The sequence below is a fragment of the Rhopalosiphum maidis genome, chromosome 4 (genome assembly GCF_003676215.2).
Source record: "Rhopalosiphum maidis isolate BTI-1 chromosome 4, ASM367621v3, whole genome shotgun sequence".
Taxonomy (NCBI): Eukaryota; Metazoa; Arthropoda; class Insecta; order Hemiptera; family Aphididae; genus Rhopalosiphum; species Rhopalosiphum maidis.
In genome coordinates this window covers 7,774,717-7,795,204 of record NC_040880.1, presented here as the reverse complement: position 1 = coordinate 7,795,204, position 20,488 = coordinate 7,774,717, and the positions used below count along the sequence as shown (strand labels likewise).

Genomic DNA, 20,488 nt, shown 5'->3' with positions numbered 1-20,488 from the left:
ATTTAATAATATCATATTTTTATCCATACGTTTTTGGAAAATGTCTTCCAAAAAATAATAATTTAAATACTGTATAAATAATTAAGTTTTATTCGTCATTATTTTTAGTACTTACTTTTTAGTAGGTAACTAATAATTTTAACTGAAGTTTAAATACTCATGTTATTGGCGGAAATTCATACTTCTAAAAATTATCTTGATAGTTTATCTCTATTATTAAGTACTTTGTCGTGTCTAAGTAAACATCAATAAAATTAGTCATAAATAAATAGTATAATATATTCAGTAGAATACTTAAAAAGTTATATTCAACAGTACATTAATCAATTTGGTTAAATTTACTAAATAAAATTTGTCACAATTAATAACAAAAAAAACAAAAAAAAAAAAAAATGAAAAAAAAATAATAAAATACAATCAACAAATAATAAATTTTATATTTTTTTAACAACACAAATCATCATAAAATTCATATTGGATAAATATGAAATGTTTAAACAAGCTTTAACAAAATCAATCTGTGTGAATTTCATAAAAGTATGTCATTTATGCAAATTATTAGTGTAAGTATACAATATAGTATAGTATACAAATGATTACTTATATAATAATTATCAGAAACGAATTGTCTATCTATTATTTACGATTTTTGATTAGGTATTAAGTATACCTACGTCACATACCTACTCGAGAAATTAATAGGATAATCACAAACGTTTTAGTGCAGTTGATATATTAACAAAACCGGAGAAAGAATACTGTTCAGTTAAAAAGTTTGTCTCGTGTACAACGTGTTAAGTATCTTCAACAAATATACTTCAGTATTTGGCAGTACAATTACTATGTTTATTGATAATATTTCATAAACATTAATAAATATGATAAGCTAAGCATTAAAAACAACAGGCACGAGATTTTTATATTTTAAAGGTAAGTTAATTATTTAATCTTTAAATCAATATCCCTATATTATATTTAATATATAATATAATCTATCGTACAAATAAAATTATTTTTCTTAAACCATTTTAAATTATTTGTTATTAAAACTTAAAATATCTAAATATTCCTAAAAAAAAAAATGGGTAAAAGGAAAATATTTAGTAAAAAAAAGCTCAACGATTTTGTAATTTTTGTTTGCTGTTCAACATTATTACATGTTGTACAATTTTAAAATGAATTAATAATCAAATAGAGTTCTTTTTTTATAAAATTACAATGTATTTGAAACCGATTTAATAAATTTAAAAAAAGAAACACTAATAAACATTTCTAATTGAATGAAAAACATTTGTGCTTAGTCAGTTACATTCTTACTCTATTCAAAATTAAAATAAAAAAATAAAATTAACTATTATAACTGAATGTAATAGTTTTCTTAAAAATCTTAAGAATTTATATTCCTTACAAAACAATTCGATCATTTAATCAAACTTAACCAATTTGGAATGAAATAAATTTTTATGAGTTTGTAATTTATAATTGAAAAATAATAACCGTAGAGAGCTGTGCAATTATTTACTTGATTTTATTTATAATTGTTAATTCTAAATTGATTAATGAATGTCCAGATTTACAATGATGTGTATGTGTATATTTTTCGGCGTTTGTGTGCCTATCATCGCCGTTTGAAACAGAAAAATTCTTCGAAAGTAGTTTCTGATAGAAAATTGAATTTAGTTGGTACTTTTAGAGAAAGACATCAAAAGTAAATATTTTTCTGTTGGGTTCTTAATGACAATGAAAAAAATATACTAAAAGCGAAAATATTTACTCATCAAAATTGATTTTGTTTTTTTTTTTTAATCTATGTAATTTAAAATCAAATAATTGTAAATACTTTATAATTTCATAAAACACTAATTATATAGCATTTTCTAGACATGAGAGAATTTAATTTTCAAATATTTGCGCTCTTTTTGAACTATTTAAAGATATTTAAAAATTTCAATTTTAGTTTTTTTTCAATAAGTGTTGAAAAATTGCTATGCTTGGTAAAAATAATACATTAAAATTGAATGCGAATTTCATTTTGTTTTTTTAATAGAATTCAAAAAAAAAGTTAATATAGTATTACTGCATAAATATTTTATGAACATTATCAAAATATAATGATAAAATTGGTTATCAAACGTAAAATAAAATTTTTTCTTTTTTTAATTTTATTATTCAATTTTAATTCAAAAAATATTCATTGTGAAAACTTGAAACATTACACTAAATATAATTTAAATTATTTATACATTATAATTTGAATCTGTCATTGCCTTTCGAAACAGTAAAAATACTATGATTTTCAACTTTGAAGGTGGTTTCTTGTAGCAAATTAAATCAAATTGGTACTTTAGAAAGTCTAAAGTAAAAAATATCCAGTATTTTTCTTAATAATCAGAAAAAACGAAAATAAAAATTAGAAAAATAAGTATTTTTCGTATTAATATTACACCAATTTTAGACAAAAATGATTTCTTTATATTGTTACAATTAAAAAACAAATAACAGTAAAAACTTTAAATTTTCATTAAGTGTTAATATTATCATTTTAAATACATGATATAATTTTAAAATTAATTACACTTTTTTAAGCTTATGATAGACATGAGTCATTTCAGATTTTTTAGTTTTTTCTGTAAAATTAAAAATTAATGAATATAAATTAAAAATTATTTGCTAGATAAAAATTCTTGAAAATTGAATGAAAGATCACACGTTCATTTTTCCACATCAATATTGAAATATTAAAAATACATGGTATAACTTATTTTATATACGTAATCATTACGTAATATTACGTATCACAAGTTCAGAAACTACCTATTCAAATAATGAATAACGATATTAATTATTTTATTTTAACTCAAAATCATTATTTGTGGCGACTTACAATGTTTAAAAATATTATAAATTTTATTAAACATATTGAAATTTTCAAAACATGTAAAATTAATTTAAGATATCACCTATTTATACTATGAACCTATTCGAACAGTTTCACGGTAAGGTGGTATTGGCTTAAAAGTATATAGCAAAAATAAAATATGGTATAAACATATATTATTATAATAATTAAGTATTAATAATAAATTGATAAAATAAATGCAATATTTTTGGAAAAAAAATTAAATCTACCGTTATAGTAAAAGCAAAATAAATTACTTTAATAGCAATATCATAAAATACACGGCTTGTACTTAATGATTTAGGTTGATGGCCGCCAGTTTCGGCTTAGAATGGTTTTTCATATACAATCATGTATTATTGAATTCAAATTTAATACATCTATTACAATTACAGTAACCCACTCATCACCTACAATAGATAAGCAAAGGTAGTATCCACTTTCCCACTTTTTTTATCATAGATTGGATATATTTAAACGAAAAAAATAATATTTCAATTATTTGCTGTATTTAAAATCTGATAGTACCATTTAGTAAAAAATAAAAATCGAAATCATAAAAAAATCATTTTAAGAGCGTAGTAGTATGTTCTTGGGGTTTCTGGCTCCATTTTTACAGGGAGATGAAAAAAGATAAAGCGAAAACGTCCTAATTTCGGTGTATCCGATCTCCCTGTAAAAATGGAATCAGAAGCTCCAAAAATATACTACTGGGTATATTTATTTTTATAAACTTAAAATTTCAAAAACTTTTTATAGCTAATACATTTTTAAAAATAAATAAACAATCAACAGAATTGTATTGCTTTTTCAATAAGTAACTAGTAGAAAGCAATTAGTACCTCTTGCAGGCATAAAAATATTTTAAGGTTTTTTAAATGTGTATAGATATTTACATAAATTAACATTAAGCCATAAATTGAATCAAAAATATGACCTAAAGATTTAAAAAACACATATTATTATCTAGATATATGTGTGAAAAGTGATAAAATTCTACATAATCCAATAAACATAATATAATAAATCAAAAAATAAATAAATAACTCTAATGATATCTAAAATAAAGTGTACATATGATACTGTATAATATAATTGTATTGAAATTATAAATCTATATAATAATATCTCCCCAATTTCCCTCCATACGTATCTAATCACACCCTATACAAAGACATGAAAACCATACATGAAGATGCCAAAAGTCACTATAAACGGTTCCTAACCTAACCTACGCCTTAAATCTCGCCCTAATCCGCTCATAGAAAACTTTTTCACATTAGCGGGAGAAACACGGTTACGGACGCTTTACCTTTTTTGCAACACGATGGCGGACGATCACTACATAACAAAAGGTATTATTTTGCACCCAAAAAATGACACGACTGCGATCGAAATTTAATGAAACTTTGCCAAGTGGTGCAACGCAGTCTACCAAACCCAAAGATTCTACAATTACAAAAGTACGTGAAAAAGTTAAAAATTGAAAATCAAAAAAAGTAAAAAACAAGCGCTCAATATAATAGAATAATATAAAAATGATAATATAAACATTTAAATTTATATTTTTTTCCCCCTGTAATGACGATTAATTGTTTTTAAATATTGTAGCACGTTTTAGTGATTTTTATCATCATTATAGCTCTGAATAGTTAGGTTAATTCTATCTAAATCTTTTTTTGCCACCAATTTTTCTCGACCTTTGTTTATAGATGAAATAATTGTCTCAGTTTCGGCTTGAGTTTCTTTTAAAATCGATATAACTAAGTGAATCGGAGGATGAGTATTGTGAAACTGGCTATTGTACGTCCGATGAAAACTTTCTGCTCCATTAGTAATTCTTAAATAAAAATTAATATTATAATTAATATACCTTACAATCAAATATTATTATTAATATACCTTGGGTTCAACGTTGGTCTGGACGCCCAAGATTTGGTGGAAATAAAGCATCAGGTTATATGTAATTTGATAATACGTAGTTCGAAAATATTTATTCAATTGGGCTTGGTCATATTGTCATAAGCTCCACAAATGTATCCTCAAATTCGGCAACATGGGTCCGCAATCGTGTAACTTTCGGGATAGTCTAGCAACTATAGTCGTTCGCAATCGTGTTGTTATTAAAAAGGTCGCCCCGATAAGAACCGTCCGCAGCCGTGCATCACCGACATTAGCCATCCCGGGAAACCCTCCTCGCTGCCTTAAAAGGAAATAGTGTAGAGACCTGATAAATAACAATTAATCCATACAAACAAAACAAATAAAAAATAAATAAATAAAAGACGAAGTGTCATCAATGGGTGGCTTCTTCATTCAAATTGTGTACGTTTTCTTTTCACATAGCTCATACTATTACTGCGCCTAATACTAGTACAGATTGTGTATAATTTATAACAAATAAAAAAATAATAACAATAATAACATCTAAGTAGTACGAGTAGTAATATATGGCTAGCTATAAATGTTTAACATAAAATTACACGAAACCATACAGGCATAAAGAATCAGAACTCTGAAAGAAATATCTAAAATCTAGTTATTGAAATTACTCGAAATCAACAAGACAACTTACGTATATACGATTATTGTCGTTTCCATCGTGCTATTGTAATCCCGTTTTATTAATTTAAGTATATTATATAGGTACACGGGCAATATTAATTACCGCTAGACTGATACAATAAACATTCAAGGTTTGAACAAAAACGTTTGCCAATAGTACAAGTTCATTATTAGTGAAAACTGATTAGTCACATTCAAAGTATACATAGCAGCCTTTAATTTATCGTAATGGAATATACTAACAGTCAGTACCTACCTAATATTATATAGTTACATACAACGAGTGTTATTTATTGAGAATATAATATTTTTAAATATTAATTTATAACCAACAGTATACACATAGTTCAAAATCAAATTAAAATATTGAATAAAACTGTCAACAAACACCGTTTGAAATGTTTAAATACAGAAAACCACTTTATAATAATATTATTACGTATTCAGATACGAACCCAACTGATATACATAAAAACAATATTAGGTATATCGAATGCTCGGATCTATTTTATTTACAAGCCGATTATATATTTTAAGTCAGTAGTCACGACTGATGGGTAATCATATTACAGTATTACCGTGTTCACGGTATTAGGACTATATTGATCGTATGTTATAATGCTTATTTACTTTCTTTTTCTTGCCTAAACTTTATAAGTTATAACTTCCATAATTTCTATTTGAATACTCAATGAAAACGATGAAACATTCAACTTTTGAAATGTTTGTACAACAATATTATTATTATTATTATTAATAATGTAGACTAACATGGTAAGATACTTTGTATAATAAATAATAATTAATAACATAATATGCAATGCGTCCATTAAGTTTTATGTCGAAAACCAATTTTATGATTAATTAGTATATTTAATAAACATTAGACAGATAAATTATGAAAATAAAAGATTAACTATATAATAAATGTGCACGAAAATATTAATATCTTTTTTTCCCTTGTCGTAATAATTATAGTACCGACCTTTATTATTTTATTATTATATTATTATTCTTTAACTATATTTTAATGTATATTTGATGTTTTATAACTTATCGTAATCTTTGTTATTAATTAAATGTAAATTGGAATAAGACCTGTTAACAATATAAAATAATTGCATGTAATTTAGTACTATTTAATTTTTCATAAATTGAAAAAAAAGGAAATTTTAAACCATTTGATAGCCGTCGAAGTTAACAAATACGCACATTTTATCTATGGGCCGATATAAGCAAAAAAGCTTCATAATTATAAAAACAGATAGATATCTATTAACAAATGTATCCTTACGTATTTAGTTTTATAGAAATATAATCAATACCCATAGTATGAGAAGTGAAATACAAATACTCACGTTTTATATTTTTATGAACAAAGATTTAATATTGTAATAATTAACAACCAATCACAGCCTCGATAATGTGTTCCCGTGTCTATTATCTCCTTCATACGTACGCATCATAACGAAACACGTTTACGAGCGGCAATTCGGTTTTATTATTTTTAACATTATAGTAAATTGAACTTTTGTTATCGAACACTTCAACCTTAAAAATAAGAACAATTACTTCAAATCGTTCGATATTTCAATCGGTGAATATTTCAAAAGGTGAATTATTAGAACTTTGCGGATACTATGTATTATGTACCTGTACGTATATACCTGTATCATAATATATATATATTGCATTTTAAACATTCTTACATTCCGTGTTTCAATATAAATATCGAAAAAACCTATAACGGAGAACACTGGTAATTTTCTTATCTATTGTTACTAGGTAGGTAAATATACTCTATAATATTAAAAATAATAAAATCGTATCGATTATGGTATTATAAATGTATTAGGTCATGTGAATAAAAAATTGAAACAGCAAATACGAGTATTACGTTTTCTAACAACCACTTATTTAACATTGACGACGTATTATCTCAACGTATAAAATGGCGTTTTATTTATTATTATTGATTATGTACGTGATATCAAAAAGTTGCAATGTTAATTGTTTATAAGTAGTGCATATGACTTGTAGCGTTTGCATAATATTTGCTTAGAAAAATCATAAAAATAACAGATTAAAAAATAAATACATTTTAGGCTGGGACAAAGTTGGTTTTGTGACTTTATTTTGCATACATAAATACAGATTTTTGAGATTTTTTTGCTTTACGGGAATATTTCTTTTATTTTAAACTTTTTGATACGTATTTTAATTGGTTAATAATTTTATCAATATTTTCTCTATCGACGTTTTTAAGTAATTTTTAAGGTGTTAAAATACATATTTTTTCATTTTTTTGAGGGAGGAACGGTATACCCATCCGATTGGGTGTCGAGCATAATTCTATTTTTCAAAGATAATAGGTAAGATATGTTCAAAGATTAATCTTTCCAGAATTTTCGCAAAAAAAGCAAAAGACAAATAGGTTTATGAGATGATAATAAGTCACTAAGTCAGAAAGTCCATTTAATTTTGGCGTTAGAATAGTTATTGAAAATTTTCAGATGAATGGAAATTAATATGTGAGAAAAATAGACGATGGCTGTTTTTGGGAGATATCTGACAATTTCTGCCATGATATGATCATAACCAGATGTTTTATTTCATAAATATTTTTGAATGGTGTATTTTACATCGACTCAATCAGTAAAATATTTGACTGGTAGAGTAAATGGAAGAAAAAAAATTAAATATGTTTCAGCCGCGTTCAACTTATTAATGTCTACAATTTCTGAATGTGGTTAAAATGTTTCATAAAGGTAAAAAGTTTGAAAAGTTGGTTTTCTCTGAATCAGTGGATGCAAAACTGCCTTCAGATTTATTTTATAGGTAGCTTTGGTATTTTATATTTAAGCACTTGTTTCGTTTCTCTCTAAAGACTACCGTCGTTCGTAGTGAGATTTATTAAATAATTTTGAAAAGCCGTTGTCTTATGTTTATTTTTCGGCGAATTTTCTAAGTGATTAAAATTTTGCCTTTAGGAAGGGAGATGTAAGTACTGATGAGCACCCTAGCTTTCTGCTTTTCAACAATTTTCGTGTGTATTTGCGCCGGGATTAGTTAGAGTGAATTAATAATGGGAGGTACTATTTTACTGTTTGAGGTTGACCAGGCGGCATTTAATTAATACTTAATCATTATTGTTTTAGATAATACATTTTTATAATATAGAAATTTATAGAGATGATTCATAAAATCATGAATGGAACAAATAGTGATCTTTTCCAACAATTATACAGTGAGATAAAGTCAGGTGAGTTGATTCCTACTATAAATTTATGTTGATTATACAACAAATATTATGTTCAATAAAATTATCGTAAAATGTTATATTTAAATTTTTTTATAAAAAAAATCCTAAAATACATTTTACGATTTCAATTAATACATTTTGTACTTAATATGTTTTCATTTAGACAGTACAATTGACTCGTGGTTACTTGTTAGTTCACCGTGGCTAATATGCGTTATTTTAATATTGTACTTGACATTTGTACTCAAACTCGGTCCAAAGTTAATGAAAAACCGAGAACCGATTAACATTAAGTACATAATCCTATTCTACAACTTAATGCAGACTATATTTAATAGTTACATTTTGGCTTACGTAAGTTTATAATAGTTATAAATGTTATAATACACAATTTTTATTATTGTTATTTAAATATATAAGAGATGTTTAAATATACATGTATGTATTCAATTATAAATTGAGCTAATAATTCGATTTATCAAACATACTGTATAGGTAACATATTTAAATAACAATATTCTTAACTCTTAAAGCGTTCTAAAGACGTTAGGCCCACATGTGCTGTCTCCGTCTTACTAAAACATAACCAAAAAAGTTTTACATTAAAAAAATTAATTTTACTCTGTTACTTTTAATATTTTATTGAACTAATCTAATATCTAAATTTAAAAGTAAGAATATTATCTATATCACTTCATAAGTTTTTTATATATTAATTTTGAAATAAGTCATGAGCATTTTAAAATTATCAATTGTTCGTAGGTATTATATTGTTATAAAAAAATAATTTTTCAAACGTTAAATTTGCCATGTTATGCGTTAGTTATAAGGAGAAAACATATGTAGGTCTAATATCCTCTTAAATAATTATCGAAATTAAAATATATTAACATTTTGAATTTTTGAAACATCCAAGTTGCGACGAACATAATAATATTAATTCAATGGTGTATTTAAAATACCATTAATTAATTAAATAATTCAATTAACATATTAAGGTAAATACTCTATATTTCTTATTTCACATATTATAATACAGAGTATTTATGGTCAATAATAATGTCTAAAAAAAACAAAATAAAATTGAAAAGATTTAATCACTATAAAATTTAATATTATTATTGCTTTGTATATATTTATTAATGTTATCATAGAATATTATTAATTGTGTTTATGAACCTTATTATTATACATATATATATATAATATATTTATAATAATAAATCTATTCTAAAAGATATTGATTATTATTTTTATAATGAAATTTACATTTTAGCAAATTATTAGACCAGAAGTTTTTAGTTATTTATGGAACCATGCATGTCATCCTGATACTACTAAAATAAACATTATAAAAGAGGTAAGATTATTTTATATTAAGTAGGTATTATGAAAATTATATTAAATTGTATTTACATTACGATTAATACCTCATTGTCGGTATAACAAATGATTTTTAACCGTTGGGATTTTAAATTAATAATATAAAATTATTAAGATGACAAATACTTTCTAGCTAGATAAAAAAAACAAATCTATAAGTTATTTAAGTTATTTATTTAATCTTTAAACAAGAGCATTCTTATCAATAATCAATTTGGACATTTATAAAAATACAGAAATAAAATATTTTATAACCTAAATAATAAGTATATTCATAAATCAGGAGAAAGTACGATACCGCAATAATGCCAAATGTTACCTTAATGATAAATAATAATTAGAAAATAGTATTTTATTTTTTAACATAGGTACCTTACCCTCGACGCCATTGAGATAAATGTACTTATTTTATTAAATTTTGGAAAATAATGAAATTGATAGTGGTAGTGGAAATGGAGTTTGGGTTCTGATTTAGCAATTCGGCAAATGATTCCGGAAGTTAAAATTTTTTTTTTCCTGAATGTATGACGTACGACATTCGGTTAAGATATGTTTGATATCATATAAACACAATAGGAAATGCATAATATAGAAATGTTTTATTTTGCCATTAAGTAGTCATATGATATTATATGTAGCAATTCTTAAGTCTAGTCATAGTTACTTCATGAGACAATATTATTCAATTGGAAAATAAATAAACATAAAAATCAAAAATAATGAAATAATTTATTTGATTTAATAACTACTATAGGTTTCCAGATGTTCCAAATTGCAGTAGATATTACACATGATTTTTTTAACAAATAATAATAAAAAAAAAAGAAATAATTAAAAATAGAGGAGAATAAAATTTCATAAAACCACACCTATGTATACGAAACAAATATCTTCCAATTCAATAATTAGGTTTTTAAACTAATGAATGGGACAACAATAGTAAATCCATTATCTTCTTTTTTAGATCAGGTCCTTAAAGTATTTATAAGTCGATTTGAAACAGACACTAGAGAATTCTTGGACAATTTCCTAAAATTTAGATAAACTATGTGAATGAAGCAATTATAGATAAAGAACTTAACACAGAAGTATTCTACGAAAATATAACTGCCGATACACTTCAATAAAATATACAGAAATCGAATTAGAAAAAGAATTTAAAATGTAAATAAAAAAACTTGCACTTGTAGATATATCACTAATAACCCAAACCAACGTTGGCAACATGAAATTACTTTAGCATGTATATTTGGTATTGACTATGACAACTTTTTAATGGAATTTCGTATGTATTTAATAAATTTAGTAAATATATTTTGTACATTTTAGGTTTATACTTAAAACTAAATAATTAATTTAACTGTTTTAATAATTTTGTGTAATATTTTAAAAATCAAATTTACAAACCAATGATATATATTATACCAATAATATAGTTATACATTTTGTGATCTGTCCTAAGTCATTGAATAAAAAGAAACATAATATCAGTAATTACGTGTATGTAATATATTATTCACAATACTAAAAATTAGAAAGTGTATTTTAAATTTTAATATAATTACGAATTATATACATTTAGTTATTTTTATTTTTATTGTAAATAGATGGGATATTGATTTATAATAAACCACTGTAAAACTATTTTACGAATTTATAAAAGCAATATTATTTTAAAATATTAAATATATAACAACGACCATAATATATAGTAATAGTATAGGTTTAGGTGTTTGTAAATATTACAAAAATTAAAAATCAAATTAATATCATAAAAAAAAAAATACAATTGAAATGTTTGATTTATTATATTATTTACTATTATACACGTGGTGAAATAATATTATTTAGAAAAATCTTAAAAAAATAATATTGTTGTTTATATTCATAAAAAAATAATGTCATTCATACTAAGTGTATTTATATTTTATAATGGATAAAACTTATTTTGCGTATTATATATAAGTATATAACATACAAAGTTACAATATACGACTTTAATATAATACAAATATATACTTACTCTACATAATTCTATAGTATAGTACGATATAAGGTAGGTCTAATCGCCGATATCATCATCACTTGTTAAGTCGAGTCTACGCGATGATAGTAATACACAGTAATGCAATCTTAATAGCTAATATAATGATAGTTTATTTAAGAGACTGTTGTTGTGATGACAATATAAATAAACCTATTATAATAGCTATTACAACATGATATCGCACTAACAACGTATATAATAGATTGTGGATTTGAAAGGCATGAAACTTACCTAGAATTATTTTTTATACACTAATGACTAAGGCCCAATTTAAATGCAAAATGTATTTTTTGTGCTCTAAACAATGCTTCCCAAATACATAAATTGATTCATGTAATGATGACAGATACTTCAAAATTGTAACTTTTTGCAATTTTCAATTTTAAAAACATATTAATACGTTGTTACAGTAAAATTGGATAGATAATTTAAAATATTATCTCAACTCTTATATTATTTAACAGGTATACTATAAAATAGTTGAACAATAGATTTAATATAATTTAACATAATCTTATTTTTATATTTTTACATATTTAGAATGAATAATAGGTATATCCCCAAGATGATGTATTTCCCCGATAAAAGCCATCTAAGCACACGGCAGTGCGCCAGGCCAAGTTCAAACAGAATATAGTGTATCTTTACATGCACCAATTCACTCAGCTTTTCTCACCGTCATATCTCTGCTTACTGACTTCCTTGGCTTTTAAATTTTTAAACATCAACTAAACCAAAATAGCTCAGGATAATGTAAAAAATTGAGCCTATAACATTAAACCATTTTAACATGGAAGACTTTCAAAGCTTACACATTTGTCACAGACTGACTCGCTCATCATAAAAATTATAAAGCATTTCTCTTATAGATGAATTAAGTAAATATTGTAAGTAAAGGCAAAAATCTGAAAACTGTAATTTTCTTAAAATTATTACAACTTTATGGAAAAGGGGAGTTTTAAACGCGTGAAATAATAATAAAAATTTACCATACCCAACAAAAAATAAACTAATAATAATTATAATGAGAAAAAATTTCTTTCGTCACTTAGCATATTTAAAAAAAACTCGGAGCACATAGGTTCTTTGGTTTTACAACGATGTATATTTATTTTTGTTTTTTTTTGTACAAGGAGAAAATTTAATACTAGCTTTACCTTAATTTTAAAATTATATTTAAAAGAAATTCAATGACGATTTTTCCCAATTCTAGACCAATTATTATTTATTGTATTATTTTACAACTATTTATGTAGTAATATTTTATTTACTTATCTTATGAGATACAATAATTCATAATGGATGAGTATATATTTATTTAAAAGCATATCATCCTCAATAAATCATTTAACATAAATACCTAGCCAAGTACCTATAACCTATTTTTAAAATAAAATTTAGCTTTATGGTGTGTAATAATTTTAGTGTGTCCCCCTCATAAGTCAAATATACTTCTGTACCAAAAAGTGCACTGTTCTTCTTAGTTTTGGTTTGAAATTTTTTTTTTATTTACAGTAAAATACGATTTTACATCAGTTACGATAAAGGTTATTATAGTTACATAGTAATATTACATATTGGTTAATGAAACAATTTGCTTTTAATCGTATAATATTAAAATTGTTGTTTATTTTATTTATCTATTTACTTTCAAAATATTAACAATATCAATGATTTATGTGTTTTAGCTACATACTGCTTCGTGGTACTTCGCAATATCAAAAATCATAGATTTATTAGACACAGTAAGTAATAAACATTTTGATAATAATATAAATTAACATTCAACTATTATAACTAATTTAAATTACTATTTACTAATAATAAAAATAAATTCTTAAAAAAAATGATGTGGTAACTAATATATAGATACTGTTTAAAATGCAATTAGATCGTTTGAAAAAAAAAAATGTTTTTTATCGTCAATTGCATGTTAAAATACAAACTAAGAGGGATTGCTAGATTTGTGTTTGGGCACCGGTATAGGCGGCATGGCCAAATGAATCCCAGGTGTATGATCTGATAAATGCCTGTAACTAACGAACGAAGAGTAATAAACCAATTCTAATAGAGTCATTATTATGTTAGTTAGACTGTATGTTATTTTAAAGTTAATACTAAATATATAAATTATAAATAATAGAATTCTTTTAGTCGGATAAACTGTTAAACTAGGTTCATTTACGGAGAATTTGTTAAAAAGAAACCACACCCACATATGTTGTCTCCGTTTTATCATCGTACAATATAGCAAATTAGTTTTCAGCTGCAGCTCCAGTGTTATGTAGTACATTTCAATAACAGACTGAATTATTCAACAAACTTAAATTTAAGAAAATCAACTGTATTTTGCATAAGTATTTTACAAAATTTAAATTTTTAAGCGAATTATGAGAATTTTTAAATTGCAATATTTTACTTACTTATAATATTCATAAAAATTAAAATATCGTTAAAAATCTAAGGTGAAACCGCAGATAATATTCTTAACTTTAAGTTTCATAATATATCAATATTCAATTCGTTATATTATTAAAAAAGGTTGATGCTTAAAATTATAACTGCCAAACATAAATTTACTATCGTACGTTTGTAAGACAAAGATTACACACATTAGTGTGGCGTCGTCTTAATGTGATTCGATACCGACCGTTTTTTAAGAGTTTAGTATAGTCAATTCCCGCTGACATCGCGTGTCATATTGTGAATGAGTGTGTACTATATAGTATTTTGTGTTGTTTAGTATGTGTGACTACAGACTATTATATAAAAGAGATAGCTGTATGATTCCGCACGTGCACGACACTGCACGCTACACGCACATGTCACCAATATGTGGACGACAAGTTATACTTATTACTAAAAGACGTAAATACTACCTATAATTTTTATCCGCTGTTGTGACTAAACTAGTAATAAGATAAGAAATGTAAAATCATATTCAAATTCAATACTAAATTAATTTGAGAACGATCAATCAATTTTTTCCTTTTTTTTTTTTTTTTTACTTTTGTTTTTGTTTGATCCCGTATAATCGATAATTATTACGGTTTAAATTTTTTTTAAAGTACACGCATTTTAAAATAACATTCGAGGAATAGATAGGAGTCAACAGTTGAAAAAGTGAGATTATCAATCTAAAAAAAAGATTTTTTAGATTACTTATTGTACTACTAGTTTTATCGTTAGGATGGACAATAAAATATAGGTATGTTTTATTAAAAAAATACCAGTTTGTATATCAAATTCCATTTTTACACAATAAAATAATGATAAACCCTAGGAAATGTGTTTGAATAGTTGAATAGTGCACAGATGTTTTGAAATAAAAATTAATTTAATAATATATGTATAATATTAATCATAGGCACATACCTTAAACCATATTTTTTTATAGATTTTTATCTTTTTTTATAGGTGTTTTTTGTATTGAAAAAAAAACAATCGCATATTTCATTTTTGCATGTTTATCATCACGTTAACATGGTAATCACTTGTTTTGCTCAGCTCAGATTCATCAAAAGTAAGAATTTAATATAATATTGTTTTTTTGATATTCGTATTAAATAATAAAAGATAAATAATAATACATAAAAAGTCTAAGTAAAATGTATGTTGCTTTAGTGTTGAAGGATTTTCACGAGAGTTGACTAATTTAATACTTTAAGGTTATATACATCGCATGCAATTTGGTGTTAATAAATCTTTATTGACTCTGTAAAGTAATATAAATGCATTTTATAAGCTAAATAAGAATATTCAACGAAAAAAATAGTTGCCACTAAGCCACTAGCGACTAGCCAGTAGGTAACAAAATAAATATAGTCTATTGGTTGTAGAATGATTTGTCTTTTTTTGAATCAATACGTTTAAAAACATTAATTATTATGAGAAAATCATAAAAATATTTTACAATATTAATTGTAAAAAGTATTAAAACCATTTTTCAGGGAAATTAAATATGTTTCGAAATCTTCACACATATTTACGTACATATAACTCATCATTATCAGAATTTTCAAATTTTATTTATACATGATAGATTCAAAAGTAAGATCCAATAAAATAGATGTTTCTAAAACCTAACAATTTATGTTGGTTTAACTGAGAGGTACCCGTGGGTAATTGAATTAGGATACACATATATGCTAACCGCATTGCATTGACTTAATTATATAGGTACATGCAAGAATACTTAATGGTATAGTAATAATACGTCCATGTTTTGCATTATTATAATATCTGATATTCATTTTTCTTAACATCTGTTTTAAAAAGCATTGAAAAGATATTTTTAACTTATTAAATTATCAATCATTCATTTATTTACTAATTATTTTACTATTCCGATATGTAACTAACAGGTGAAAATGCTGCGATTGGAACCATCGTCAATTCATTTGTTCACGTAGTTATGTACAGTTACTATTTTTTAACAGCACTTGGACCAAACATGCAAAAACGTTTATGGTGGAAAAAATACCTGACCCGTATACAAATTGTAAGAATATTAATTCATAGCTCCTAATCTATAAATATGTGTCTAACAAATGAAATGTAATTTCCAGATTCAATTTATATTTGGAATACTTTACTGTGTCAGCCTCATCGTATTTAATTGCACCTATTCTAAATTATTTATTATATACATGTTGGCCGACGTACTCATATTTCTTTATTTGTTTTTAAAATTCTATAAAAAAACATACAAAGCAAAAAGCAAGATTCAGTAAACTCAACAACTATGAAGACATTTGTGTGTGTGTGTATAAAATTTATATTATTAATTTATCATAAATAAGTATAATTAATTCAAAATTGATTAAAATTAATACAATTTATTATAATTTGTTTTAAAATTTAAATTGACATATTATTTTATATCGTCTACGTTATTATTATGTTGAAATTTAAAACTTAATAATGTTTATTGTTAATTAATACATAAGTTGTGATTTCAACTAAAACATTTATTATGTTTTTACTAAAAATGTTGTTTATTTACAACTTTTTGTGAGTGTAATGTTTAAAAGTCCTCATTTACCACATTTGTATTTTACAACGTGTATAATTCATAAATTACTTGTAATGTATTTATATATTATCAAAACAAATAAAACCATAAATTGATTGATAAAAAAAATAAACTAATACGTTATGTATAATATATTAATAATAAAATATATTATTGTTTTTATTCCATCATCTCTTATCAATATATCACTGACCAATTATATTTTGTAATATCTACAGAATTTTCTCCAGCCAAGTGATGATTTTATACATCATAAATTTTTTTGGTTTTTCTGTAGCAACTATGGATCATTGTGAGTTGCGTACGAGTTAAATCAAGTAATATATATTTTTATTACCAGCGTCACTGGTATAAAGTATATGATTAAATTTTCCGTCCAAAACAAAAATTTCTTATCACTCCTAATTCAAAGCAATCAGTGCCCCGGGAAGATTTGAAATATTTGAACCCATTTTACAATTAGTAATTTTAATTTTACTTAAGAGAAAAATCTTTTTTTCTTTTCAAGTACTTGTTTATTTATCAGAAAATATTATAAATATATAATTTAGTTGATGTGTACAATTGCTACAAAAACTTTTATTATACGACTCAAAAACGTATCATTAAGCATTTTGTAATTTTGTTACGTAGACGCCCAATGATAATTTCAAGAATCAGCATTAGAAATAATTTGTCTATTTGTAAGGGGCAATATTGCAAAATTAGTATTTTTGAATGCCCAATAATTCATTTGTACATCATACATTTTTAGAATGATGTATTTAAAAAAAATGTATATTTTTTAATAAATTTCCCTTAATATAGCTATTATACATAAGGTTAGGTATATAAACATAAAGTTTATAACTTAGGACTTGAAATGGATATTTTAGTGAAATCAATTTTAAAAATGTAGGTAATGGAAAAAAAAGTAGTCATAAATTACATTAAAAATTGTTTTAAACTATTTAACGATTCTCATTTATTAATTGATAAGTAAGATTTTAATATTAAAGAATCCTGATCATGAATGAAATAATTATTATAATATTAATATTATACTTATATTGTTAGTTGGTGAGGGTGTGGCATAAAATGTTTAAATACGGCCCTTAGTATACCCAAACAGTCTACTCGAATTGCCTCCCATAGCATTCTTAAATTATCGATAGTTTTACGTGTACTATCGATTATAATATCGATTCCGTATAATATTCAAAAATTAGATCATCCAAAATTAAAATCAAAATAATTAGGACAACCACAAAACATAAAATACATTTTATTAATAACTTAATTGATAAATTAAACATAAATTAAGTTTTTAAATTGCAATACTTAAAAGCATTGGCAAATAAATTTAAGCCACGAAAACTATGCTAAGATACAATATAAATTTTTAAATTTTTTAAACTTTTATAATTATATTATAATTTTATATGTTGATTATTAATTTTTTTTTATTATTTTGGCTGTTTTTATCAGATTTTTAAAAGATTTTTAAGTTTTTACTCTGACAATTTTCACATTTCGTTCAAATTATTTTATAAACTATTTATTATTATTAATTATTATAGCTGTGCCAGCCCATTTTCTAAGATATTTATAAGTTTATATTCACTTAATTTTTTTATTATAGTAATTAATTATATTATGTATTTGCTCAGTTTATTTAATTTATAAATATTTCCTATTGGAGATGATTTCAGTACAAGAGAATTACTACTTAAAATAGGAGGCAATTCAGGTAAATGTTATTTTGGAAACCGGGAGAGGCAATTTGAGTAATCTTTTAAAAAAAAAATTCACGAGAAGCAATTCATGAGCGCCCGTAATATTATTATTAAACATAAGTCATTAAAAAAATTATACTTTATGAACACTATTTGTACCTATAATAGTTGATACCCTAATATTTTTAAATTAGTACCTATTTAATTATTTATTAAACGTTGCCAATAAAAACAATAACAATTATGACCTTATTTTATAAATGATATGAATTATGATAATCATATTAAAATTAGATTACAAAATGTTATTACATTGTTGTCAATTGATTTAATTTGAACGATATTCACAACTTCAATAATTAATGAATTAAAAAAACATTGATTTAATATAAATTTCGAAATTCTTTAGATAGGTAACTACAAAATAATGTGAAAATTGAATTGCTAATCGAATATCAATTTAGGTTAGGTATAATATATACAATTCGCACATGAAACATTTCATTCAAAAAAAATAAAATAAGCAATTTTCATTTTTAACAAAAATATCAATATTTTTTTTAATATACAAAAGAATAATACCAATAAAATTGTCGTCAATTACATGGTCAATTTTTATTCATAAAAACAATTTAAAAATAATCAAAGGGGGGAGATTTAAGCTAACAAAAACGGGAATTTTTATGCAAATCTATTTTTGACAAAATTGGTTATATATTTTTGATATAATTTACACAAAATTAAATAACAGTAGAAATTTGAAATTTTCACAAATTATTCATAAATTAAATAATTTTTAAAATATTTTGATGCTTTTGTGCTATTAATAGGTGTTTTAAATTAAAATTATTTTCCTTAGATCCTTGAAATTTTAATGTGAGGTTTCTGATAAGTTTTTACATACCAGTCAAAAAATATCAAAAACAAGCACATTGCCTCTAATTATTTTGTAGTTAACAATGCATAAGATTTTTAATATAATACAGTCATGCCTCGAGTTTGAAAATTTAATTGAAGATTTAATACAAGTTTTTCTTACAAAAATTATAAAAAAAATTAAGTGGAATTCTATAAATATTTTTTATAGGAGCTTGAAATTAAAATTTTGACAAAATTGAATATTCACTTGTAAAATAATAATTTCTCATTAAATGGTTTTAGGTTTTTTTGTTGTTATTATAAAGTAATAATCATAGAAACTTGAATCATTTAGGTTAAATATTTAGATTCAAGTACTAATAAAAACGTTAAGGTCATATCAACGTTTGAAAATTGAATAAAACATATTTTCGTAATTTAAAATACATACGTAATATATTTTTACAAAAACAATTTAAATTCATATTTTGAAAAAATACATCAAATTGCGAAAATTTACAAATTATTCCTTAGTTAAAATTTATAAAATGTTCAATTTTTATTACTAAAACTTCAAAATGTAATACGAGGTTCCTCATAAAACATAAGTGTTTCATATTAAAACCTAAAAATTAAAAATAAATATATACGTGTTATATTTTTTTTTTTAGAAATTTGGACGAAATATGATATTTAAAAGAAGAATAACTTACGATTTTTTAAT

The 20,488-nt window shown here is 23.8% G+C and overlaps 1 protein-coding gene across 2 annotated transcripts; it reads left to right on the top strand.

Annotated features, from left to right (window-relative positions):
• The first annotated feature begins 725 nt into the window (after window positions 1-725).
• Window positions 726-17,035, top strand: LOC113548561 (elongation of very long chain fatty acids protein 4-like). Of its 2 annotated transcripts, XM_026949509.1 has the most exons (9): window positions 726-930; window positions 8,455-8,556; window positions 8,623-8,726; window positions 8,890-9,080; window positions 10,003-10,086; window positions 13,845-13,901; window positions 15,574-15,679; window positions 16,521-16,657; window positions 16,725-17,035. In XM_026949509.1, the coding sequence occupies exons 3-9, from the start codon at window positions 8,657-8,659 to the stop codon at window positions 16,887-16,889; spliced, it is 810 nt and encodes a 269-aa protein (XP_026805310.1). In that variant the 5' UTR covers window positions 726-930; window positions 8,455-8,556; window positions 8,623-8,656; the 3' UTR covers window positions 16,890-17,035. The 2 variants fall into 2 exon arrangements, with proteins under 2 accessions (XP_026805310.1, XP_026805309.1); XM_026949508.1 differs by lacking the exon at window positions 8,455-8,556 and having other exon boundaries at window positions 727-930; window positions 16,725-17,034.
• Window positions 17,036-20,488: the final 3,453 nt, after the last annotated feature.

What these genes read in the sequence shown, in the direction of transcription:
- LOC113548561 (XM_026949509.1), top strand. Translation starts at nt 8,657, where the DNA reads ATGATTCATAAAATCATGAATGGAACAAATAGTGATCTTTTCCAACAA. An exon ending in ATACAGTGAGATAAAGTCAG is followed by an intron (nt 8,727 to 8,889) that starts GTGAGTTGATTC and finishes GTTTTCATTTAG; the next exon opens with ACAGTACAATTGACTCGTGG. An exon ending in ACCTGACCCGTATACAAATT is followed by an intron (nt 16,658 to 16,724) that starts GTAAGAATATTA and finishes TGTAATTTCCAG; the next exon opens with ATTCAATTTATATTTGGAAT.